The sequence below is a fragment of the Wyeomyia smithii genome, chromosome 3 (assembly GCF_029784165.1).
Source record: "Wyeomyia smithii strain HCP4-BCI-WySm-NY-G18 chromosome 3, ASM2978416v1, whole genome shotgun sequence".
In the NCBI taxonomy this organism is placed as follows: domain Eukaryota; kingdom Metazoa; phylum Arthropoda; class Insecta; order Diptera; family Culicidae; genus Wyeomyia; species Wyeomyia smithii.
This window is the reverse complement of record NC_073696.1, coordinates 113,141,716-113,164,120: the sequence shown is the minus strand read 5'-3', so window position 1 is coordinate 113,164,120 and position 22,405 is coordinate 113,141,716. Positions and strand designations below refer to the sequence as shown.

General features: G+C 39.3%; 1 protein-coding gene across 1 annotated transcript in view; it reads left to right on the top strand.

Annotated features, from left to right (window-relative positions):
- The first annotated feature begins 1,570 nt into the window (after positions 1–1,570).
- LOC129726672 (transcription factor SOX-3-like) overlaps positions 1,571–22,405 on the top strand; it is a 50,668-nt gene continuing 29,833 nt past the window's right edge. Inside the window, exons 1-2 of the mRNA XM_055683635.1 lie at positions 1,571–2,039; positions 3,091–3,375. Of these exons, the coding sequence (XP_055539610.1) occupies positions 1,861–2,039; positions 3,091–3,375 (464 nt within the window). The 5' untranslated portion in view covers positions 1,571–1,860. The remainder of the gene's footprint in view (positions 2,040–3,090; positions 3,376–22,405) is intronic.

Genomic DNA, 22,405 nt, shown 5'->3' with positions numbered 1-22,405 from the left:
TTTTAGAATCTATGAATTATTTGATCCTCAAAACGTCATATTTCATGCTTTTATTCCATCGTGTATTTGAAACAAAAAGTATATAAGAACACAATCAATTTTGTTATTCATTGAAATCCGTTACACAGCGCACATAGGAGTATTTGAGCCAAAAAGCTGGCCAAAAGTCCTAGTTGCTCTATTTTGGTAGTAACTGGATAGATTTACATCAAAAACGTGTTGTTTTCGTGTAATCAACACAAAAAAGGTGACATCCATTTAAAACGTCACCCAATATATAAAATATTTCTTTAAATTCACTTGCTCCATTTTTCTAGTGTCTTTTTACACATGATATAAAACAAAGATTTAGAAATTTCCATATAAATCTTCATTTAATAAAATGTCAATGAAATAAAAAAGAGGGACCAGGAAGAAGATTTTTCTTTTTGTATATTTTCAGAAGGCTTTGACCTTTCTGTAAATGAATAAAGCTTAGACGGGACTTGCCCGGAAGGTTACTAAATCATAAAATTAATTTCACAATATTATGGATTTTTCGCGGTTGGTTTTCATAATCACTTATTTCGTAAATAATCCATGATTATTTTATGCATTCAACGTTTTAAATATTGCAAAACATTTTACTTATCTTGTAGTTTATGTCCTGTGAGAGAGAAAAACTATTTGACATAATTTTTCAATTTTATACGCCACCCGAGCAGTAGCATGTATAGTCAAATTGACCAATTTACTGTGGAATAACTTTGAAATATAACAGTTTGGTTTATGTGATTAGACATCAATGGGTTCTACGATAGCATAAGGGTATGTTTTAACTGAAATTAATCAAAAATAATGGAAATCGTGTATTTTGTATGTCGGACTTTTGGCCAACTTTTTGGGTCAAATACTCCTATGTGCGGCGATGAAACAATGAATCTTTTAATTTATTCGAAATGAATTCGACTCACTCAGTAATTGCATTAGAATTCATATTAAGTAACACGAGTCCTAATTAGTTACGTTAACATCGGTGGTAACAAGTTGCTATTTTTTCGAATTACTAGTAAGTGAATTCATTTTATTAAAAGAAATGTAATTGTAGTTATGATTGTGCAAAAAATAAATTCGCCTGTTCATATGTATTGTTGATAAAATTAACAGTAAAATATATTGTGCATTATATTATATGTTTACCAGTATGTCGTCACAAATTTTCGCGTTTAGTGAAAGTCTTATACTATAATATCAATCATCTAGTCTTCAATTTACAAATCAATCTAAACACTCCCGTGTGGTCTTTTCAACACTCACCCCATTATCCCCTTCGAACTGCTTGAATCGTTCCACAAACAACACACGAAACGCATTGTTTGACAGCACAATCTCGAAGCGAGGCGCAGCACATTAGCCGATCAACAAAAAGCGGAAACAAAGCCGACAGCAAGCAAGTGGCGATAAACTCACACAATAAACCGCTACTCTCACAATAGAGAATGTGTTAATCCCGACGGTTCTCTCGCGAGCGCATTCACCGTTCGATTGATTATGAAACGACGGACATCATGTTGTGGTCCTTTTTGTTCTCCCGCGAAATGTTCACGTAGAATTCAATCCTTCCTCGTTGCTTGCTCTCCGATGCCTTTTGAGTCCGATCAGTCCACCATCACTAATCTTTCTGCGACGAATTCCGCGAGGTGCGGTTTCTTTATTCGCTTGGGACAACTTTTGTGCGGATTGTGAACAAAGTGCTATTATTTCGCCGATTCTTTACGCAGTGCATTATTACTAGCAATCAATAGAGAGAGAAATCAAATACAATTGATTGTCAGCAGTTTTGTTGTTTCTAAGTAGGGTGTAAAATCAACAAAAGCGTGAATGAACGGCGCCGACGCCTCCGGCGTGTCTGCCCAGGATTTTTCTTGTTCTGTGGTAGACGATTCCGTGGATCTGTCGGAAGAGGTTATCCACGAAGAGCTGACCGGATCAGCAATTTCTGTTACGATCGATGATCATTGGCCGGGACACATTTTAGTCGAGGGAACAGATGAATTTGGGTGAGTTGATATGGCTGCAAGTTCTGCTTTTTTTTCGATAATTTTTGGTTTTGTTACTGCACTATTGTACTGTTGCGTTCGTTTTTTGCTTTCCAGGCTACACCAGAACTATTTTTTTTGTCCCGTGTAGCAGTGGAAAGGGACAGAGTTTTCCAACAACAAATACAAATGCCATATAAAAAATGACAGCGTAGTGCAGCTTCGTTCGCCTGCTCGTTTTTAACTGCAGAATCGGTGTAAAAACGGAATCGAAATTATACACTAGTTTAATATAGCGAATTCATATTCTGTTGGAATATGTTTTCATAACATGACATGATGTGATTAGTTGACCCTGGGCTAATGAATTGTACGCTTATTAAAAAGTGTTTGTGTAACCAATTAACTATGTTACTTCACACTGCCAGTACGACGTTTTTAACAGTATATTCGAAACATATGTAAATTTGAAATTGAAACGTCGATGAACGTTAACAAACGCTTTAAATGTATTTTTTTCTAATAAACACTAAAATTTTATTCTTTTTATTATAATCTAGAATTGTGATTTATTTTACTGTTTTTTGTTTGCGCTTACAAAACTTTAAAACTTCTGAATGATTTATGCGACTAAAGTTTTTGGGTGCTTGTATGTTTGTGTTCATGTGCTTTTGCGTGTTTTGTTAGTTTTTCGTTTATTTTTATGCGCAGGCATCTACAACACGTTTGTTCACAAAATTGCCTTCGGAGTTGAGGTCAACACTTAGTTTGAATCAAACTAAAATTTTATACATTGAATTTTGAATCTGTTTACACGCCAGTTCAACTCTGAAGGTACTAGCGCTTTTTGGATGCCTCTAAAACCGCCTTCAACTTATGTTACACGATAATCTTTAATCTAAAAATAGTTGCAATTACCATAGTTGACAATCGTTGTCGAGAGTGACCAAGAATATCCAGTAAAACTTTAAAAAGATCGTCACAACTTTTGTTCGATACTAATCGCCCCAGAAAAATCTGAAACTGATTAGCATCCATTATAATGTTGTCATTGTACTCTTTCCTACAACAGCAGCAGCGTGGCCTTTCTGACCGACAACAGCTGTGAAAATGCGTCTCTAGCTGGTGGTGGCGGCACTGTGGACGACATGTCGTCATCCGCCATCACCGTGATGGAGGTACAGCGTATAAGCGAATCCGACGACGAGGTAAAGAAAGCCGTAGATCGGTACTACAATCAGCTGGAAATGAAAAGCGGATCATCGGACGACGATGACGACGGCACGAATCTCAACACAGATCCGGATAGTGCGTTTCTCAGCAAGTATCTAATGCAGTACAAGTTGGCCTCCATGAGGTATGTCTATGTTTATATGATTTATTGGGAGATACTTGTAACATTTAATTTATTGTTTGTTCTTTGTAATGTTGTTTTGCATGACTACTAATTCACAACACTGGGATTTACTATAAGATAGTGTTTAGCTCCATGCTTGTTCGAAGTGATGAGAAATGTAACGAAGTATGATTGATTTGCTGCTTGGTCGTGGGTTCGAATCTCAGTAGAATCAGGTTTTTTAATGACTAGTGCCTGAAACCCCCTTTACACCTTTCGGTTTACCTTTCGTTGTTCAGCGTCGATATGATACATACTTCTTATCAGCCTTAACTAATAGCAGGCAGAGTGTGGAACAAAATCAGTCCTCAGTGCCACGGGAAACGGAAAGGGTTTCAAACGATAATTTAATAGCAGCACTGAGTTACTATGTGGTAACTTTTTAAATGCGTTGAAATATTGGAGAAAACACTAAAATTAATATTTCTACTATTGGTGAAATATTCATTTATAATTTTTGCAAACCGGAACTGCATAAAATATTACCGAGCTATCACTGCCGAGATTACGGATATTATGTGCTGAAATTTCAGTTAGGTAAACCGAGATTTACGAGAAATGTGACAGCTGCCATTATTTTTTTTACCGAGCACTCAGTGGTGCCGTTCTCGGCAAAAATTACCGAGACTCGGCAATAAATTTTCAGTGTTTACGTTCTTTCTCCATTTTTTCGCTAGTATTCGAATAAATATGGATTTCGAAAAGTTAAAATTATGATCGAATCTACAATAACGTTTGCGGTATAAAATGGACTTTTTTCAAATGGTGATGAACAAAAAAACTAAGACAGATAATTGAGTTGGATAAATTTCCCATGGAAGGTCATCATGTTAGCTTCCTCGCAAAAAAATATTACGTCCTTGCGTGCGGCCTTCCGGCAGTTAACCGGAACATTCGCCATGGCGGACGAAAACATGCGTGTAGGCATGTTTTTAAGCTCTTTCTTCGTTTTTTATATCAATTCCTCCTCCGCTTTCACGACAAAATTGTTGGAAAAGATCTTGCGTTTCAAATTTGCCTAGAAATTCTCGATGGGACGCAGCTGGGGGACCTTGGGCGGATTCGCCGACTTCTGAACCACATCGATATTCAGCCTCCAACGATCGCTTCGTGTAGTGAGCCGACGCCGAATCTGGCCAGAAGACCGTGTCTTCGCCCTTATGGAATTTCTTGATGAACGACGCAACTTCTGGAAGGCACTCCGTAGCAGCACCTTCTTGGGAACTTGGTGTATGAAATAAATTTCACTTCGGAGCTCCTTCGTGGGAGAAGTGAAATACGAAGTACCCTGCCAGTCGTTGCCATTCAGCGTGTGATAGGTCTCGTCGTCCATCACCACTGCCACGTCGCAATTCGCCGGGAAAATTGTCTTGACAATCTTTTTCATGCGCTGTCGCTGCGTCATTGCCTGCAGCTCCGAGATCAGTGGACGGGACCGCCGCTTTCTGACATGTAGTCCATGTTCTCCAGATACTTTTTCATTGTTTTACCGCATGCATCAACCTCCCGGCCAAGTGCACGCAGCGATTTAGCCACTTTACACTCCCTCGGTCTTCCTGTTCAGCATCCTTTGAAGATTCTTGTCGCTCGGGGTCGTTGGCCGTCCGGAACCGGGCTTTCTTTCGATGCTCTGATCGTTGTCCAATAGTGTCAAGATGTTGTAAATGTCGGAACGGGCATACCCGGCGTCCACAAAGTGCCGCACGATGTCCGTTTTTGACGCGGCGGGGTACCGTTCTTTGAACGCGCACACTTCTGAACGGAGTAGCTTCACTTTTTTCGCCATCACAGTTAGAGTTTGACTGATAGAGCTGTCCATTTATTTGCTAACTCATGAGATACTATGATTGATGATGCATGAGTAGTTTCGTCAGTGCGATTAAAGGTAAACCCATGAAAAATCGGCAATTTTTGTCCATTTTTTAACGCAAACGTTAGGTATAGTTGTACTCACAGTTTTATACTGGCGATTCTGTGACAAGTTTGCAGAAATGCAAACACTTTATTTTACGAAAATTGTATTTAACACCTTACGAATGCTTAAAAGGAAGATTCAATTAAATCTTACATAAGTTTTAAAAATTAAAAAATGCCTTTCCTAAGGGGTCTTCCACATTCCACGAGGACAAAAAAATCGTCATTTTAGACCCGCCTCGTGGACAAGCGTGGCATTTAACAACCCTCTTTTTTGTCCACGTGGACATTTTTCACAACGAAAAGTCGAAAAATGTTTATTTCAGCCTAAGGGAGCCGAGAAATGTGGCAAATAAACAGAGAAGAGCAAATCAAATGCCTTTATAGTTCAGAAGAAACCTTATGTTATATAATCACAAATTATGGCCCCTATTACAGAAGACGAGGCGAGTGGCGAGTTACTTTTCTGACCAATTTCGGTATTGCAGATGGCGAGTCGGCTGGATTTTGGACGAGTAGCTCGTCTGTCACTCAGCTGTCACAAGCCAAGTTATACTCGAGTCCCCTGATACAATATTTTGCTCGTCTCGTTTTCTGAAATAGGGGCCATGCTTTGAATATTTGAAAACATTTTTAAACGCCAGTGAAAAAACACAATAAATTTTTTATTTTCGAAATACTGCTTGAAAAAAAAACAAACAAGTGACAAAAAACAAAACGGATTCAATGTGTAGAAACCTTCTGTAGAAGCTGGAGAGATAAAATCTTTTCTACAAGGTAGAAGAGTTAAAAAACAACGCGGCATACTGATTGAAAACATTTTAACCAGAAAATAGAAATATGTAACTTCAATTTCAGGAAAACAAGTAAATCTTGAAAAAAAAAAACAGGAAAACCCAAAACAAATTGAGTTAAAATGTATCTTACGTCAGGAAAAGGAGTAAAATAACTGTTAAATTTTTTTCCAAAAATGAACATCAAAAGACTCTAAATCTTTCTAAAAGCTAGTAAGGAAGCAAACAAAAGTTTATACTGGAAAAACATCCCTGATATCTAGGAGAGGTCTAGAAGAAAATAATCCTGAATATAACATTAAAAGATTGAAAACACGTTAAGAAAAACAAAATGAAAATTCTAAAAACGTATGTGAAGATAAGAAGAAATAGAGAATAAAGGCAATTATAAAATTGTTAAACCTTTTTTCAACAAAACCAAAATTATTTAAATGTAGTCTAATAGAAGTTTTTTTTTCAATCAGTTGAGACCAAAATTTTCATACATATTATTGCACGCATAGGAACAAATGAAAAAATATGGCTCCAAACGCGGCCTAATACAAATTATGAAAATAAAATCATCTCGCGTATATCTCTAACTTTTAGAGGTCTGAAATTTACATGATCAAAATTCAGCCAAAATGCCGAAAAACGTAAAACAGTGGAGAGGCCCCAACAGAAATGAATTCCAAATTAAAATAGGAAACTGTTCGAATGAGCAGAGAAGCGCCTCTAAAACAAGAAAAACAGCTAAAAAATTAATTTCAAATTAGTGTTTAATAACTTAAAAGAGCGACTAACAACCAAAAAAAAATACCAAACTCAAGGAAAACTATATCAAGTTTAACTTTAAATGCACAAAAAATCTAGTAAATGTAACTTGAAACATTTGAACACACCTTTTTCTCATAGAAAAGATGATTACTGAATTAAGTTCAAAATGATTAAAAAACGTCACTGATGTCTAGAAAAGCCTGCAATGGAAATAATGGTTTATGACGCTTTAATTAAACAAAAATAATTGAAATAAAATATGATCATGAATGAACGAATAACGGCTGCGAAATGTTTCACAGGTAAAGAAAAACAGAAGAAAAAAATAGACTGAAATCTTGTTAAAAAGTCTTTAGAAAACGGATGAAGCAAATTAGATATTCCGAACTAACTTAAAATGCTTAGGAACGCTCCTCCTTGGGTCAAATTAACAAATTGATTCTCTAAAGGTAAAAATAAAAATGATGTAAGTTAAGCCAAATGGTTGAAGAATAGAAGCGTTTTGAAGAAAAAACGCAAAGCAGAAAATGATTCCAAATTTAGCGAAAAGTGGATTGTTAGATGGACGAGACTAAAGACAACACTTATTACAAATTGAGCTTAGTAGAAAATGCTTTAAAGACCTCTGCTAACGAAAGAAAATGATTAAAAAAGAAATATATCTTAGAAGTCAAATTTATCACAAATACAGTTGACAGCTACTCTAAAACCCGAACAGCTGTAGATTTTTTACTGCAGGCCAATATTTTTTTTACAGATTTCGATTTTTTCGGAAAAAAATATTGTGTCCACGTGGACATTATCATTACCCCCTCCTCTCCTACCGTGAACAAGCGTGGACATTTGCGTACCTCCTACCCCCTAGGTTGTCCACGTGGGATGTGGACACAAACTTTTTAGAATTTTTTTGGCAGTCGTCCACCGAGCGGAGGGGAGGGGGTTCAAAATCGTCAAAGGTCTGTCAAACCTAACTCTAATAATAAGGGGAGGAGGGTCAATCCACTATAGAAGATGTTTGATTAGTTCTCGAGTTATGCAGAAAAGTATGTTTCATTTGTGTGGGAGCCCTTTTCATATTAGAGAGGGGTTTTGAACCATCATGAAAACCTATCACGGCCCAAAAAAACTTCTACAATCAAATTTTCTCACCTCAGAAATTTTCAAGTCCATCTGATTCTTATAGAGGGATAGAGGGATTTTTCTGGTAGTGAATACCGTTTTCTTTTATGTTGCCATAAATTTTAACACAAAATACATCAAGTGCTAGTTTTATAAAGCAAAGCCTTGGAAGGCCTTGGTGCTACATTCCGATTAGGAGCTCGACCTTCTGTTTTATTTATACACAGACTTAGCAGCCGACTGTTTAGGGTACAGGACAATTGCGGGGCTAGCGCTACGATTCAACTGACACTAACAGTCTCTCCCGAGCCGAGACTCAAACCTACGTCGACTGGTTTGTTAGGCCAGCATCGTACCTCTACGCCATCTGGGATTTACTGATTTGATATACTGGTTAAATTTATTTCCTGCAAGTAATGCTCTATGGCACAGGTGTTTCCAAATGGAAGCTTTTCCTAGTACTCTGCAGCGTCTCAGATCTTTTGCTCGACGGAACACTGTTTCAAGTCAAAATATTTGGTGGAGCACCTGCGTTCTTAAGTCAATGAGAAAAACTTGTACGTGGAATGTTCGTAATCCGAAATATTTATTTGGTCCTGAATGCTTTAAAAATACATGACACATTAAAATCTAGTGTTATCCAATATTTTGTTTTTGAATCTCAGTCTCAGCTCGAAAGTCACAGAAAGTCGAATATTGTCATTTGGCATAGATAAAATCGATTTCGACAATTTCGTGAACCTGTGCTTTTTTTTCTTTGGTCACACATATTATTGCTGAAAATTTATATAAACCTTGCGTTCGAGAATTGGTTCATCAAGTATTCCCATCAGAATGGAAGATTTCCCATATGCTGCCGGTGCACAAGAAAGGCGAAAAGTCCGACATCGCTAATTATCGTGGCATAACCTCTTTATCAGCTGGATCAAAATGCTTCGAGATCATCATGAAAGATATGCTATTCAGCTCTTGTAGAGTTATATCAGCATCGCTCAACATGGATTCTATCCTAAACGCTCCGTGGACACTAACCTGTGCGAGTTCACATCATTTTGTATCGGTGCAATGGATGGTGGAGCTCAGGTTGATGCAGTATACACCGACATCACAGCCGCATTTGACACCGTCAATCACGATATCCTCCTTGCTAAGCTGCATCGTCTTGGAATGTCCGACAATATTTGCAGCTGGCTTCGCTCCTACCTGAGCAACAGACAGCTCTTCGTAAAAATTGGATCAACAGTATCTGAAAGCTTGACCCCCTCCTCTGGCGTGCCTCAAGGAAGCATTCTGGGTCCACTGCTGTTTGTGATATTTTTTAATGACGTGACGATACTTCTTGCGAATGGTGGAGTACTAATCTACGCTGACGATTTGAAAATCTACCTGATCATACGAAATAAAGCTGATTGCAGAGAACTCCAGAAGCTACTGGATAAATTCGTTCATTGGTGCAAGTCAAACTTTCTGGTAGTGAGTGTGGCAGAGTGTTACGTGATTTCATATCGACGACTTAAAGGACCTATCCTATACAACTATGTCATCGGTGATCAGATACTCGAACGGGTTGACGAAGTCAGGGATCTTGAAGTATTGCTTGACTACCAACTCACATTCAAGCTGCATTATTCCGCGATAACGAACAAAGCCAATCGTCAACTAGGTTTTGTTCTGAAAATGGCAAACGACTTTATTGACCCCATCTGCTTACGTGCTCTCTATTGTTCCCTAGTTCGTTCGATACTCGAGTTCGCATCGGTCGTCTGGTCACCATATGAAGCTGTGTAGAAATCTAGAATCGAATCTGTTCAGCATAAATTTGTCCGTCGTGCGCTAAGAAGACTTCCATGGCGCAATCCCAACGACCTGCCCCCTTACGGACATCGATGTGCTCTATTGGGTATAGAGCCACTGGAGTCTCGTCGAAATATAAACCAAGCTGTGTTTGGCGCTAAAATACTGCGCGGAGAAGTCGATAGTGCCTGCTTGCTGGAGCGCATGAGAATTTATGCTCCCGCACGTGTACTGCGTCCACGGCAACTTATATCGCCAGAACCAAGGAACACCGTATACGGTGATTACGATCCAGTCAACACAATACAAAGACGTTTTCAAGAAGGCTATCACGTTTTCGACTTTAATGTTTCTTGTGTCAGTTTTAGACAACGCTTGCAAACTGTATTTTTAACTTTAGACTAGTTTTAAAACAATTCATTAAGGCCACGATGTCAGCTGAAATTTAAATTAATAAATGATTAAAAATAGGGTAGTGGAATTGTTAGATTTGATTTCCATGTCGAGTAAAATGATCTCTCGGAATGTCGAAAGCACTTTGATTTCTCTATTGAAAATTTTGAAGTCTGCGATGTAATTGAAGAATCCACAGATCCACAATTTTGATGGTATTTGTACACTATTAATTTTCTGAAAGTGAGAGAAGTTTTAGTATGAGTGGTGGTCTTTGACTTTATTACTAAATTCCCGCTTACGACTAGTTTTGATTACAGTTTAGAGCATACCTATTCAAACAACGGCACAATAGCAAAACATACCTGTTTTCTGAAGGTTCATGATGAAAATAAGCAAATGAAGCAATTGAATTTTTTCCACAGCGGATATATACACAACGTAAAAAACATGTACTGCTTGATTTTGCAAGTGTCAAACACCATTAATTATCTCGTACTCAAAAGTAAACTGTTCATAAAATAGGCCAACAAAAACCGCTTTTCTGCATTTTCAGGTTCATAACCGATCCATTGAATCGATAAAAACCAGAAAACAAAAAAACTTTTTTACTATTTTTGTCCTATGGGCGAACCACTGTGCTTCGCTCCTATTCGTCATATTTTACCATTTTTTTCGAAATAAAATTAATTTCAATTTTTACTGTGGTCCACATAAGCACTGATGATGGTTGTAAGAAGCAACCGAAATACGTACGTACCTGCGGACGGTGTAAGAGGGTATTCGGTTTTTTGTAGAAGAATTAAATGGTGACATAACCTTTTCTCAATATTCAATATTCAATTTTAATTTTTCTTCTCAATTTAGTCGATAGGCCGGAAGTTTAACTTTGGAAGAATACTAAAATTTGACAGTACATTGGACAAATAAGATTGATGAGACGAATATGAGTGTTGAGAAGAATATAGGAGCCTTTTCGCTATTTGACATAGTAAATTGAATATTTTCCGCGGGTTGGAAATTCTCCAGAAATTTGCGCATAGGCTCTATTAAAACATTGTAATTAAAAAATGTGTGTATAGAAGGTGTCTGAGAATGAATTTTGAACAATTTTCTATCGAAACTTGACCTTTTTGTTCATTTAACACATACCATTTTGATTCAAATTTCGAACAGTATCAAACTTCGAACACTTCACATTAAAAACGAATTATTATAAATAGTGCAATAAAATGTATGGTATTATATACCATTTCGTTCCTTTGAGTGTCCTTCACCCACTGATGTAGAGCTTATTACTGTAGGGTTACTTCCGGAGAATCAGCAGGCGTTGAAAAAAGTGACAGTCAGTATTCAGACGGTCTCTCTTTCTAACTCTTAGCGATTACGTTGAAGTGTTCGAAGTTTAAATCTAAGCCGATTTCTAAATATTCTTTGTTTTCATGTACAAAACGTGTTTAAATCTAAATAAATGATACTGAATTGCAACAACAATAAAATTACCAATATACTAAACCTTTATGATGAAAATGTTTATTTTTCGTTGATTTTTTAGTGCAAGAAGTTACATGATAGCTTGAGTGTTCGAAATTTGATGCAGTACGGTACTTTGCGACCATCTATTAGTATACTGGGACAATTGCGGGGTTAGCGCTTATCGTTATCAGTCCCTGAATTGTAGAATGGTTACGTTTAGAAGCGCAATTTGTCTATTGTGCTATGTCATTCGAAACTCAACCTATGATTTCACTACGACACATTGAGTATCAATTGAAGTATCTGAAACAGCAATTCGATAGAAGGGAATAAACTCACTGAGTGTAATTAAATACTAGATTGGAAATAGAGTCAAAGATGGGAGGCAAGCCTGTCAAGCAATGGAAGCTTTGCTATAACTAGGGATGCGCATTATATATAGCTATTTAGTCAGCATTCGATTTTTTTTATTCGTACCGTTGATTGCCTCAACGCCAAATGTAACATCTATCTCCGATGAAGTTAACCGCTGGAGCACAGTCAACACTTCTCCTTTCACAAAAACTGAAAATCTTCACGAATTTGTCTACTCAGCGTTGCCCAGGATAATAACACGCGCATCTCGATTATACCTGGGAGTTCGTTGAGACTTCGTTGAGAAGGTAATTTTCACGCATTTAATCATAAATAATTGAACCTGTTTATTCTTGCTCATTGCCTTCGGCTATCGAGTGGATATGGACAGCCGTAAGACATGCTGCTTATTGCCTATGCGCAGAAGATACGCAAAGGTAAACAAAAAACATCATCAACCATCTGCAAAAAAAAACTAGCCTTCGTAGATGACCGTTTGGCTTCGCGTGGCCAGCTACATAAACGATCACAATAAAACATTTACCTAGGCTGGTAGAGGTACCACTTTTTGTCAATATTTAGCGCCTGCACATGAAACCGTTAAATTCCAATCTGTATGAACCGGGTGGTGAACGATTTTTTTTCAACGTCACGCATTCGGGCCCACCAAAATATAAACCAAAATATCTACCACCAAACCAGGAGAGTTTTGTTACTGTTAGGAATGCCAATTATCAGTCTCAGGCAGGAAAGCATTCACATCAATTTTAATTTTAGAACTGAACTATATAATTTAGGTGTTAGTGATTGTCTTCTTATCCTAACACTCCGTGAATCTTGATTGTTACTATATACGTAAAGCTAGTTGTTGCTTATCTTTCCCTAAGTAATAATTCGGTACGAAGAATATTACACTTTTATCTCTCTTATCAGGGTTACGCAATTTATGGATACTGCCTTACTAATGTTGAATCCCAAACCGCCTTTATCCTGCTACCACACTCTCATCACAGTGAATAACGCGATACTCTAAAAACTAACGCGTTATCTATTTCAGACCGCCCGCACACCGTGAGAGAAATTGGGGTGTCTTTTTGCATGCCATTGTAAAACTTTTTCCCCAAAAGTTTTATACTTCTTATTTACTATTCCTGACTGATTTGACTACTTTACATTTTCAGTTGTTAAAACGCTATCCCATTAACATATAATTTCGGAAATATAACTCATCGTCTTTCAGCACTTCATAAATCTATCGAGGATTTGATAGTTTTTTGACCTTCTCGATGACGATCTCGAAAATCTTCTAGAAACCATTCCTGGATTAACCGAATCCACAGCGAATCGTGAAAACCAACAGAGCGAGCTCGCGGAACAAATGTACATCTCACTTAACTTCACTCCCTCCAAATGACGGTTCAGCGTGTGCATGAAAAATTGCTTCTGCTGTGTTAATTACATTGATTGATTAATTAGTATTTTAAATTACTTCGCCATAATTATTTCCCAGGTGAACAAAATCAAATGTGTAAAGTAGTCTTGAAGCGAAGCATAATTTATCATGTGTAATTTTCATTCGTCAATTATGCGGCATCTCGCACGGTTGGAGTTTCGTACTTTGGGGTCCGCACCGGCGGTGTCGGGACAACAGCATCGACAACCCGTTCGCCTTTCGTACTGAGTAATAGAGCGAGGGAAACGACTCGTCGCTGTACTACAGGTTTGTTTTCTCAATTATTTATGTGGCCAGAGGAGTGACCAAAATTAATGATTACGACGTTTTTATTCCATTTCTGTTTCTTTTTTTTTGCACCGCTCTATTGGCCCATTAGAGAAGCGGTTACCAAGCATTAGATCATAAAAAATGCGCTGGATATAACTTAAATTTTGCAGAACTAGTGTTCCATTTATTTAACTGGCAATACAGATCAAATCAAACAACACTTTTATTCGTTGGTCCAAAGTACCTACCGAGCAAAGCTCGTCTTCTGCCGATATCTGTGCAAAGGCAATGCACTGCATATAAAAATCGGTTCTCGTTAATATGTTATACGATTGGGATCGCCGCGAGGTTATTTAGTCTGCACGGGCCGCTGTCACATTTCATTGCGAGTGGCGGCAGCGCAACTTCGGCAGCATAAAAAAGCTAATAAGCCCAGCGTATGAGCAGTGATAAATGTGCCCACACTACCTACGGTATCTTTTTTGTTCAGTTCAGTTTTCTCGGTTCCGCGGTGACTTGGCGGCTGACATCAGCGACAAACAACAACAACAGTAGCAGCCAACGGGTCGGTGGGAGCCATTGTAGGTTGTCAATCTCAGCTTTGGGTCCGTGTGTAACAGAACGAGAGGAAAGTTTCTCCGCTTGTTCGTGGCGGCTAAAATCACTGAGCGGAAATATGTTTATTAGGTTTTTGTTGTGTATTTCGTACTTTGCTAGTAGGAGTTGACTACTAAATTCTGCCCTGTTGAATGATGCTATTAATATAAGCCTCACAACTAATTAGCCGCTAGTGCAAACAAGCGTCAAACGAGCCGTGTGAAACAATGTATCCAGTAGATCTCATGGGCTCATACGCTGGTGCACTTGTTGGTGCTGTGATTATTCAGATGCGAGTGACTGTGACACTATTTAGCGATAAATGTATTCGATTCGATAAAAATCAAACTCAACACTCGTTTTCCTAAGCTAATCGTCGCTCGTAAGTTGACAAACAGTGATGTACTAAGCGCATTTATATTTCGTATATATTGACGAAGTGGAGCAACTCAAGGTTTTGTTATAGTATTGTTAAGAATTTCACATACGAAATGCGTCAATTTTACCTTGATTCCGAAAAAGATGTTCTAAACAATCTCTTTAACTTCGACTATTACAAAACAAATTGAATTAATACCAAAGATGAATCAATTTCTGACTTTAACTCTCTGCTCTTTGCTTTTTTATAAATTTTCTTCTGTTTTAATGTTCAATAAACTTTAACTTAATTTTCAGCTGATACTACCGTCTTTAGGGGTAAATTCTTATCATATGAATTTTACACAATTTTTACATGACATTTTGTCTCTGATAAAAACTGTTTTAATTTTATGAACTTTTGTAATGTTTTGACTGTAATATTTCAAACCGAAATTGTACTCTTTTTTGGAATTTTTGCTCTAAAAGTTTGCATTACTTCACTTCTAAAAAAAAGCTTGTTATCTCGACACATTGTCTATTTTAGAATTCGTTTCCACATCACTTGATCTTTCTGGATTCTTGAGGGAAGGCACAATACCGTCAAGGGTGGTACGAATCACCTTTATCAGTTTGGTTTGGTAGCGTTATAGGAAGGGTAGAAAACATACACACAAGCACGGATAAATAATTAGCACTCACTCGCAATAGTGGTAATGCTAATAATGGAAGTGCGGTATAAAGCAAGTACCCGGGCAAAATTACAACAGATAAACTTTTCGGGGGTCGCAGTGATAAGACCATAAAGGGAAAAAAATCTATCAAATGTGATTATTAAGATTTTTTGAGAATGATTTTTACATTTAAAATTGTTAATGTACTGATGAGTTCAATGCGGATTTCTCTGCAAAATCACCGAATTTGTCGGTGCGTAGGTGTTAATAAAACTGTATTTGAAGAATTTTTCCCTTACTCTCAATATGCATATTCGATCACCTACGGGCCGTCACGGGATGACTCTCGTTTTCTGATATCCCAGCACTAGGAAACCAACGCATAATTCCACTGCTCAGCCGCCACTCTAGTAGATGTGGTACCTGGTAGAAGTGTGTGTAATAGGTCTACTGCATGGAATTTGGCCACCGAACCTACTGAATCATTGCGATTTCGATTCTCGATCAAGCAAGCCAGCTCGCGCCGGTTCACTGAGAGATCGGACGCTCCAAGTGTTCGTAGTCTAGGTCTTTTCTGATTGATAGGGGTTTCGGTATGGATTCTTACCAGGGTTGCGATACCTCCTGCTATACCATCCTGCTAATGGGGCTGCCATCTGAGGTGTTGCTGGCGGAATACACCATTTCATGATTTTGCCGCTTGCTCCGGGTCAGACGCCGTTGTATGCCGCTCCTAACATGGGACACATCGATCACATACATTGACGGTCAGCACTTTCCAGGTTTTACTGTCTTTTTGAGTTTTACTGTATTTTCGGGGACCAAACAATGACTCTATATGTTGTCGAACGTGCGGAAATCTCGCACAGAAAGGACGATGCATTTCAACATATAGTGGTTGAAAGCTGATGGCGTGGCAGGAGAACACGTTAGAGAGCTAGATCAACGAATCGCTGTGGCGGGTTTTGGAGTAGTATTCAGGGTGCCATTGAAATGACTGCGAAAGAGGTGTTGTTCCTTCCAGTAGCTCTAAGTCGATGAGTTTGAAACGACTTTCATAGCTTGGTAGGTTACGTGAGTCACGCCAAGGAAACTGTCTCAAGCCATCGCGAACAAACTTGCGTTGTACGGTTTCAATCCTCGCAATTGTGTCTTGGTAGGAAGGACAACATACTACAGCGGAGTTTTCCAATATAGGACGGACCAGGGAGCAATTGAGCGCTTTTAGGCAGTGCACGTTTTTGAATTTTTAGCGAAGCGAAACAAAAACCCCAATTGCGATGAAGCCTTTGAGACCATGTAAGCAGCATGATCCTTGAAGCTTAATTTCGAATCGAGCATAGCTCCCAGATCCTTAAAGCGTCATGCACAAATTAGGGGGAGGTTAGTTGAGACCGTTACGTAACTGTGATGTTTGCTTTAAATTGTAAACTCGGAGGGAGGGCAGGTTGTCCAGCGTTACGTAATTTTAGGGGGAGGGGAATCGAATCGAACGTTACTTGTCGTTACATAGGGGGATGGGGGTCTGAAATCTAGGCTTTACGTAATTTGTGTACGACACCTCACTACCGCTTCGCGACTCAAGACAATCCCTTGTAAGCATGTTTACGACCAAAGGAGATAGCTGAGCAGTTAGACACATTTAGTGACATCTGGTTAATTGGTTTACCTTGTCGAATGCAGCGGAGAGGTCGGTATATATAGCGTCTACTTGATGAGTGAGCACGTTCAATCTCTCGAGTAATAAACGATGTAAAAGTAACTAGATTTGTCGTCGTTGAGCGCTTAGGGTATGAACCCATGCTGGTCCAGAGAAATGATGTGGGAACAATCATGAGTTAGTTTTCCAAGTATAACTATTTCAAAAAGCTTTGAGACAGAACTTAGCGATGCTATTCCACGATAGTTAGTAACAGTCCGCTTACTTCCTGTCTTGTGAATAGGGAAGATAAATGACCTTACAACATTGAGCATGAGCATGAGCATGATTGACCGCTCGCGGTTGCTACTCCGTTATTGCCAGATCAGCTGTAATTACACAGAGAACCAATGGATGATGCTTGGGATTAACATTCATCCTCAATGTGTAAAAACTGGTGACCTTAATCTTTATATTAGGCAATACCAGCGCCGGCCGCATTCAAATGCAGGTCAAAGAAGGAGTGTGTATAGGAATATGTTGACGTGATACTCGCTTTATTGGAAGCCGAGCACAACTCTGCACTTCCACGAGAACCACGAGTATCTAATGACCTTACAACATTCAGGGAAAACGCCCGTCGTTAAGGATAGGTTGAAAACCTTGGCCAAAGGTGCAGCAAGGAAATTTAAACAGCGTTTGAGGATTAACGAGGGAATACCATCAGGCCCAGATCCTATTGATGTTTTCAACCGATTCCCGGCTTCAATCACCATGTCTCTTAATAGTGAACGAAGATCCGAATAACAGCATAGTCTGTATATTACTCGTGGCATTTGTGACATCCAGAGCATTTAGATTTTACACAGAAAGCACACTGCAAATTGCGTGCCGAACAAGTCGGCAATACCTTCGATAAAGTCCACTTCAATGGTCCTTTGAGTCGTGTTAGACGACAAACCAAATTCTTTGCGTTGTTCGTTCACATAGCTCTAGAACTTTTTGGGATTCGCTTGAAGACGATTCTCATCAGGTCGAGAGACGTCGTTAAATAAAGAATATTGTCGTGAGTGGCAGTATCTCTCTGGAAGGAACGAAAAGCTAGCGAGATATCAGTCGCGTTCGAAACGAGAGATGGGCTGAAGCAGGGGGATGCGCTCTTTAACTTACTGTTCAGCATTGCTCTTGAAGGTGCAGTACTAAGAGTAAACGTTCCAAGAAACGGTACGATCACGGAATCTCAAATACTCCTTGGTTTTGCGGGCGACATTGATATCATCGGTATCAACTAGGGCCGTGCAGGAAGCTTCAAGTTTTTTTAAAGGGAACCGGCGAAGTTTGAGCGAGGATGGTGTTGGTGCTGAAGTGGAGATAGATGGGAAAAGATTTGAAGTGATTGAAGAATTCGTTTGTGCGAACTCGCACAAAACTAGCGCTGTATAGGGCGCTGATCCTCTCGGTTGCCCTTTACGCACATGAAGCATAGACGCCGAAGGAAGCTGATCGACTAGTGCTCGGTGTTTTGGGCGTGAAGTTCTGCGATCGATACTTGGTGGGAAATTGGAAGATTGAGTTGAGTGCAGGCGCATGAATCACGGCTTGTATCATATACTGAGAATGGATAATGGCTGGATACTGCGTATCATCGGTGCCAAGTGCACCTACAGGAATAAAATAAACCCCACACGTGGTCCTTAGCCTCTTTTCCAGGCACTCCTATCCCAACCTCCATGCGGTGCCGGCTGGGATACGAGCAACTAAGGGAAGATCGGGTAACCAACCCCGGTAGGAACTCGGTCGTATGTTGACAGAGAAGGAGGGCTCTTTGAGTTTCCGAGCGTCTGTCCTCCATGTTAGGAGCTGCTCAAAACAGTGTCTGTACTCCAGGTGAGGGGCGGCCGATTACCGTCCTCGTGCCAACGTGGGACTCTAAACAGTGTTGTGCACGATGGTCCCCCGGCGAGATAGGGGGTTGGTGCGCAGGCCTTACAAGCCGCCACCGTAAAACAGTCACAAGTAACGAACAAGGAACAAAGAAATTCGGACTGGAACCATCGGCACAGACCCATGCGACGAAAACAGACTAACGATTGGAAACTCGGGACGTGGAACATTGCGCCACAGGGTGTAATGAATCGAGCGGACATCAACACGCGGGGTACGATTTCCAACAAATCGATTCGTTTGCTTTGCTTATGATATGGACATTGTCGGTAGAATAACTGCGGCGGAGGCAGAACAGTACACCAAACTAAAACGCGAAGCAGCGAGGATTGAGTTGCAGATAAATACGTCTGAAACGAAGTATATGCTAGCCGGCCTAGGCAGTAACATAAGATCGACGGCGATAAGCTCGAGGTAGTCGATAAGTTTGTCTATCTTGGCTCACTGGTTATTGAGGACAATGATACCAGCCGAGAAATCCGGAGGCGTATTATCAGCGGAAGTCGTGCCTAATATGGGCTTCACAAGCAAATGCGGTCGATCAGACTGAGCCCCCGTACGAAGTGTAACCTGTACAAAACGCTCATAAGACCGACTGTTCTCTACGGGCATGAAACGTGGACAATGCTCGAGGAGGACCTGCGAGTGCTCGGAGTTTTCGAACGACGAGTACTAAGGACGATCTTTGGCGGCAAGCAGGAGAACGAAATATGGAGGTGAAGAATGAATCATGAGCTCGCGCAACTCTACGGTGAACCCAGTATTCAGAAGGTGGCTAAAGCTGGACGGATACGCTGGGCGGGGCATGTTGCAAGAATGCCGGACAACTACCCTGCGAATATGGTGTTTGCCTCGAATCCGGTAGGATGAAGACGGCCAGGGGCGCAGCGGGCAAGATGGGTAGACCAGGTGGAGCTGGATCTGGCAGAGAGTACAGGGTGTCCCAGATATTGGAGAGCGGCAGCTAATAACCGAGTGAATTGGGGAAACTTTGTAAATCAGCCCATGTCATTATGACGGAATGCCAAATAAATGAAATAAATAGATAATCATATACTGATATAGTGAGGATAATAAAGCGTAGCCAGGATGCCTCCCGTAGCCAGGAAGTTCCCGTACGAGCGGAGAACATAAAAATTACTCTAAATCATGTCTGTTGCTAGGTTGAGTTTTTTAACCAAATTCTTTTTAATCCTTAACTACTGGAAAACCGGAGAAATGCAATTTTGCATTCTAATTTCTCTCCCTTTCCATTTCTAGCCTTTTATTTCATGACTTTGTCCCTATCCCTAAGTTTTGAGAGAGGAGAGCCTAATACCTACATTTTTGTTAGAAAATTATTGATATTACCACGCGGCCGTCATTGCTTCTAATGGGAATGGAGTTGTCTATTATTAGCACTTTATTCCGGCGAAGAAATGCCGGGAAAATATACTATTTAAGACCATGCAACGGGAGGTTGCTTAGAATGTTTTTTTGTCTGTAGGAATCAAATTTTGTAACTATACTTGGCTCTGGAAAATAGGCTGCGGGACGATTGAGTTGAAATTTTTAATGGAAGCTTTTTCAAGAAGACGAATCCTCTGTGTCCTTCTATTGAACTGAATTCGAAAGTCAATTTTTGATCGCTTGTGCGTTGCACTTAGGGATACCATCCGTCCTGATTTAGCAGGACATGTCCTGATTTTTAAGACCTATTTGGGCGTCCTGATTTATTTTTTATATTTTAGCATTTTTCCTGATTTTCTTGAGATATTTGACTTTGTTGTGTGGCAATGAGCAGAATTTTTCAAAACTGCTCAATAAGTGTTTTCGATTCCAGGTCACAACGTTCACTGCGATCGAAATTTTTCATTGGTTGAATCTCACTAGAGTAATAAGACGAATCTCTCACGCGTTGACCGTTACCATTAAGCATCTAGCATTTGTTAAGTTTGAGTTGAAACAGTTTACCTGTGTTGAATTTTTGAAGTATCTACTAATGCGTAATAATTCAAAGTGGTTTGATGAAAGTGGATCATCAGAGATACACTCAGATTTTCTACTAGGTATTTTTCTACTCAGATTTTCGAATTAACGGTTTTTTCACGCGGATTTTTAAATCGAAGGATTTTCAAATTACGCGTTTTTACACGCGGATTTTTTTATTAACTCGGTTTTCCGTGAGGTACGTATCACCGCGTAAAAAAAAAACTAAGTAAATCAAATATTACGAATTATATTTGCTCATACTGCGAGGAATAGAATTCTGGCTACACCATTGGTCAGAACTTCGATGAATTTTAATATTCGATACCTCTTAACGATTTGTTAATCATAGTTTAAATGGTTTTTCAGCGTCTCTATGCTTTTTATGATTTCTGATACATATTAGTATCCTAGAAAAAAATCAATATTCACTTTTGTCGCAATTGTCTCATCAAACGCGTTTTTGAAGGAACGCAATTTTTGGTTTTTAAAATTCTTATATCAGGCTATATTTTATTATGATCTTTCCTCTCTAAACTGTATTATTACTATAAGTTACGCCATTTTAAGTTATATTCATGTTATTTTCATGTCTAAGCTTATTAAACTATTCACGAATCAACCAACTGATTTGTGTCGTCGTTTATCGTTATCATAAATTAAATACAATCGTACATTACATCTCTAATGAGCATCGAAACCCACCAATCACCTCTAGTGCAATAAATTTTGTTAAATTATTATGCAATTAACAGCTACTTGTCGGGAGAGCTGGACTGCTAGATAGCCGGCTGAAAACGCGGAGATATTTTAGAACCCTGAAGTGTGTGTACCCTCTTTTTGACCGAATGCAATCCGTTCAAATCCTTTGACTGCTGGTTGTTGTAATTGCCTCGTTTTGGCGACCGCCGTCACTGTTGCCGCAGACATATCCCATAGGTATATCCAGTTTGGGTGAACGCGAGGATGCGTATGCCGTTGCGTGTTTCGCATTCCTGTTTTCCGATGGCGCTGAATATTTTTGTTTTGTTTTATGGTTCTCTCGGGAATGCAGCAAATTCCGTACTTCTCCTCCGATTCATGGCGAAGGACGTCGCACGATCACAGTCTCTCGAGGAGCAGCTTGTGAAAGGGTAGACATTATGGCGATGGCTTCTGTTGAGTATTTCGCAGCTACTTGCTCGCGGTGTTTGCAGTAACAGACTGTACAAATTTGAAATTTTTATAACGTTTTATATGTTGAAGAACGTTTCGGTAGAAAATATACAAATTAATCTTCCTCAAGATTAACAGAATTACCTAAGCCTTTTGTTGAATATTGAAAAACACCCATTATAAATATATATAATGGCTGCAAGTGTGAGTGTATATTGTTATCGCTTGCGCGCATTCTTCAGCCGAAATACTAACCAGACTAACCAGAAATGGCAAAGCGATACGGTCATGTCTGGACAAATTCATGTTGTTTCTAGTGGGGGCTAGTGATAAG